Raw genomic sequence first — 1,984 nt, 5'->3', positions numbered from 1 at the left:
CGAAAAGCAACCTTTCACCGTCTCTTAAGTCCTATTTTCATTCCTATAGTTTGTTTGGTGTGCATTCTGCCAGATCTTTTCCAAATCTGCCTGTCTGCCTGTTTATCTATCTACTGCCTATCTAGCTGTCTGTCTGTCTGTCTGTCCATCTATCCATCCATCCATCCATCCATTCACCTACCTACTGTCTGTCTGTCTATCTATCTATCAATCATCTATCTATCTTATCTATCTACCTATGTATCATCATCTATATCTTTCTATACTATGTATGTAATGATAATACATAGATATATAGAGTTCCTAAAATAATAAGATCATACTATACACATTATTTTGTTACTTCCCCCCTTCAAATATATCTTGGAGCACTTTTCAGGTCATTACCAATAGATCCACCTCATTTTACAGATATTGAGTACGTAGGTGTACCCTACTTTGTTTATCCGCTCCCTGGTTAATGGGCGTGGACCTTTCCAGGGCATTATATTTTACCGACGATGCAATGATGCAGCTCTGCCTCTGCACACTCCCCGTTTCTGTGGGTCAGATTTGCAAAAGTGGAGTTGCTGGCTTAGTGGGTGTGCACGTCTATACTTTGGCTAGGTCCCGGCAAACTGCTCCCCACAAAGGCCCTGCCAGCCCACACCCACGGTAACGAGGTCCCCGTTTGCCAACGATGGATATTGTCACTCTTCATAGCTTTTATCATAGATGAAGGGTGGACATGCTACTTTATTCTAATCTACGTTTCAATAATGAGTGGAATCGAGCCTCTTTTTTTCATGTGTGTTGGTCATTCATCTTTCTCCTGGGCTCGTTGTGACTACATGATCATTCTTGTGTCCTTCTGCCCTGGAGAATTCGCACAGGTCTTCCTTCTGCGTTGCTTAGGGCTGTCATTGGGACTTGGAATATTTCCCGTATGGCTGTGTTGGTTCACAGACTGGCCCCCGGACACGGAGCGCAGGGAGAGACGGCAGAAAGAGGCAGGCCACTGCAGACGGATAGGTGACAGGTTTGACAAGCAGGGAACTTCCACCTGAGGCTTGTTTGGGGTCCCGGACGACCAGGTCCCTTCTGCCTGCCAGCCAGTTTACAGAGAGGCCTCTGTGGGGTTCAGTCACGTCCACCGTCCAGAAGGTTTCGACCACACATTGCTCTCAGGCCGCGTCCTTGAACATGGTCCCCAACGTGGGCCGGTGGGCGGAACGGACATTCCAGGGTCGGGGGAGGGGGAGGGACCTCCCACTGCCCAGGACCAGCTTCCGGGTCCACCGGGGCCACTTCCTCTCCGTGACTTCCTCCAACAGGCCGACATGCAGGAGTTTCCCGCGGCGTCCCCGCCCTGGGCTCCGAGGAGAGCCCTGATATCCGTGTCTCACGCAGTGACACAACTATGTTTTATTTTTTGCTTTCCATTCATGTGGCTGCCAAGATGGAGAGATACCTGCCCCGTCAGAGGAGGAAGAAGAAGAGGAAGAGACCGAGTCTCAGAAAGTGGACTCTGTGGACAAAGCATCAGGTGTGGCCTTGGGAGGGCCCGGGCGGGTGGCGGCAGAGCTGAGGGTGCTCCCAAGGAGAGCCCGTGCCCGACTGTCCGGTTCGACTTCTTGCCTTTCTGAAGTGGACGGACACCTGGCAGGAAGGGTCGGCGTGTCGATGTAAGACGCGTCCAAACCTGCAGAGAAATTTTATGAGTTTATTCGAGCCAAACTGATGACATGTGCTGAGGAGCGAGATCTCCCATGCTTCAGAGAATATCAGTTTTGCAGAATTTTTTTTTAACGCATTTGGAGTTAAGGAGGATTCAAGGAAGGTGGGAAAATCAAGGTGGGGATCAGATTACGGGATATTTGAGATTATTTGCTGTCTTGACGTTGGTCTCGTATTAGAAGTGGGGTCTGAAAAGAAGCATTCCCCAGGTGTGTTCACCTGGACGCACAGAAACAGCGGCCAGGGCAGGTTTGGGGCAAAGATGAGT

General features: G+C 49.9%; 1 protein-coding gene across 1 annotated transcript in view; it reads left to right on the top strand.

Moving 5' to 3' along the window:
- The first annotated feature begins 319 nt into the window (after positions 1 to 319).
- LOC105289361 (dynein heavy chain 10, axonemal-like) overlaps positions 320 to 1,984 on the top strand; it is a 37,457-nt gene continuing 35,792 nt past the window's right edge. Inside the window, exon 1 of the mRNA XM_023528139.1 lies at positions 320 to 1,525. Coding sequence (XP_023383907.1) covers positions 1,400 to 1,525 — 126 coding nt within the window. The 5' untranslated portion in view covers positions 320 to 1,399. The remainder of the gene's footprint in view (positions 1,526 to 1,984) is intronic.

This window comes from Pteropus vampyrus, unplaced genomic scaffold (assembly GCF_000151845.1).
Source record: "Pteropus vampyrus isolate Shadow unplaced genomic scaffold, Pvam_2.0 Scaffold23, whole genome shotgun sequence".
NCBI classification, from domain to species: domain Eukaryota; kingdom Metazoa; phylum Chordata; class Mammalia; order Chiroptera; family Pteropodidae; genus Pteropus; species Pteropus vampyrus.
The sequence above is the reverse complement of the archived record's forward strand: the minus strand, read 5'-3'. Positions and strand labels throughout refer to the sequence as shown.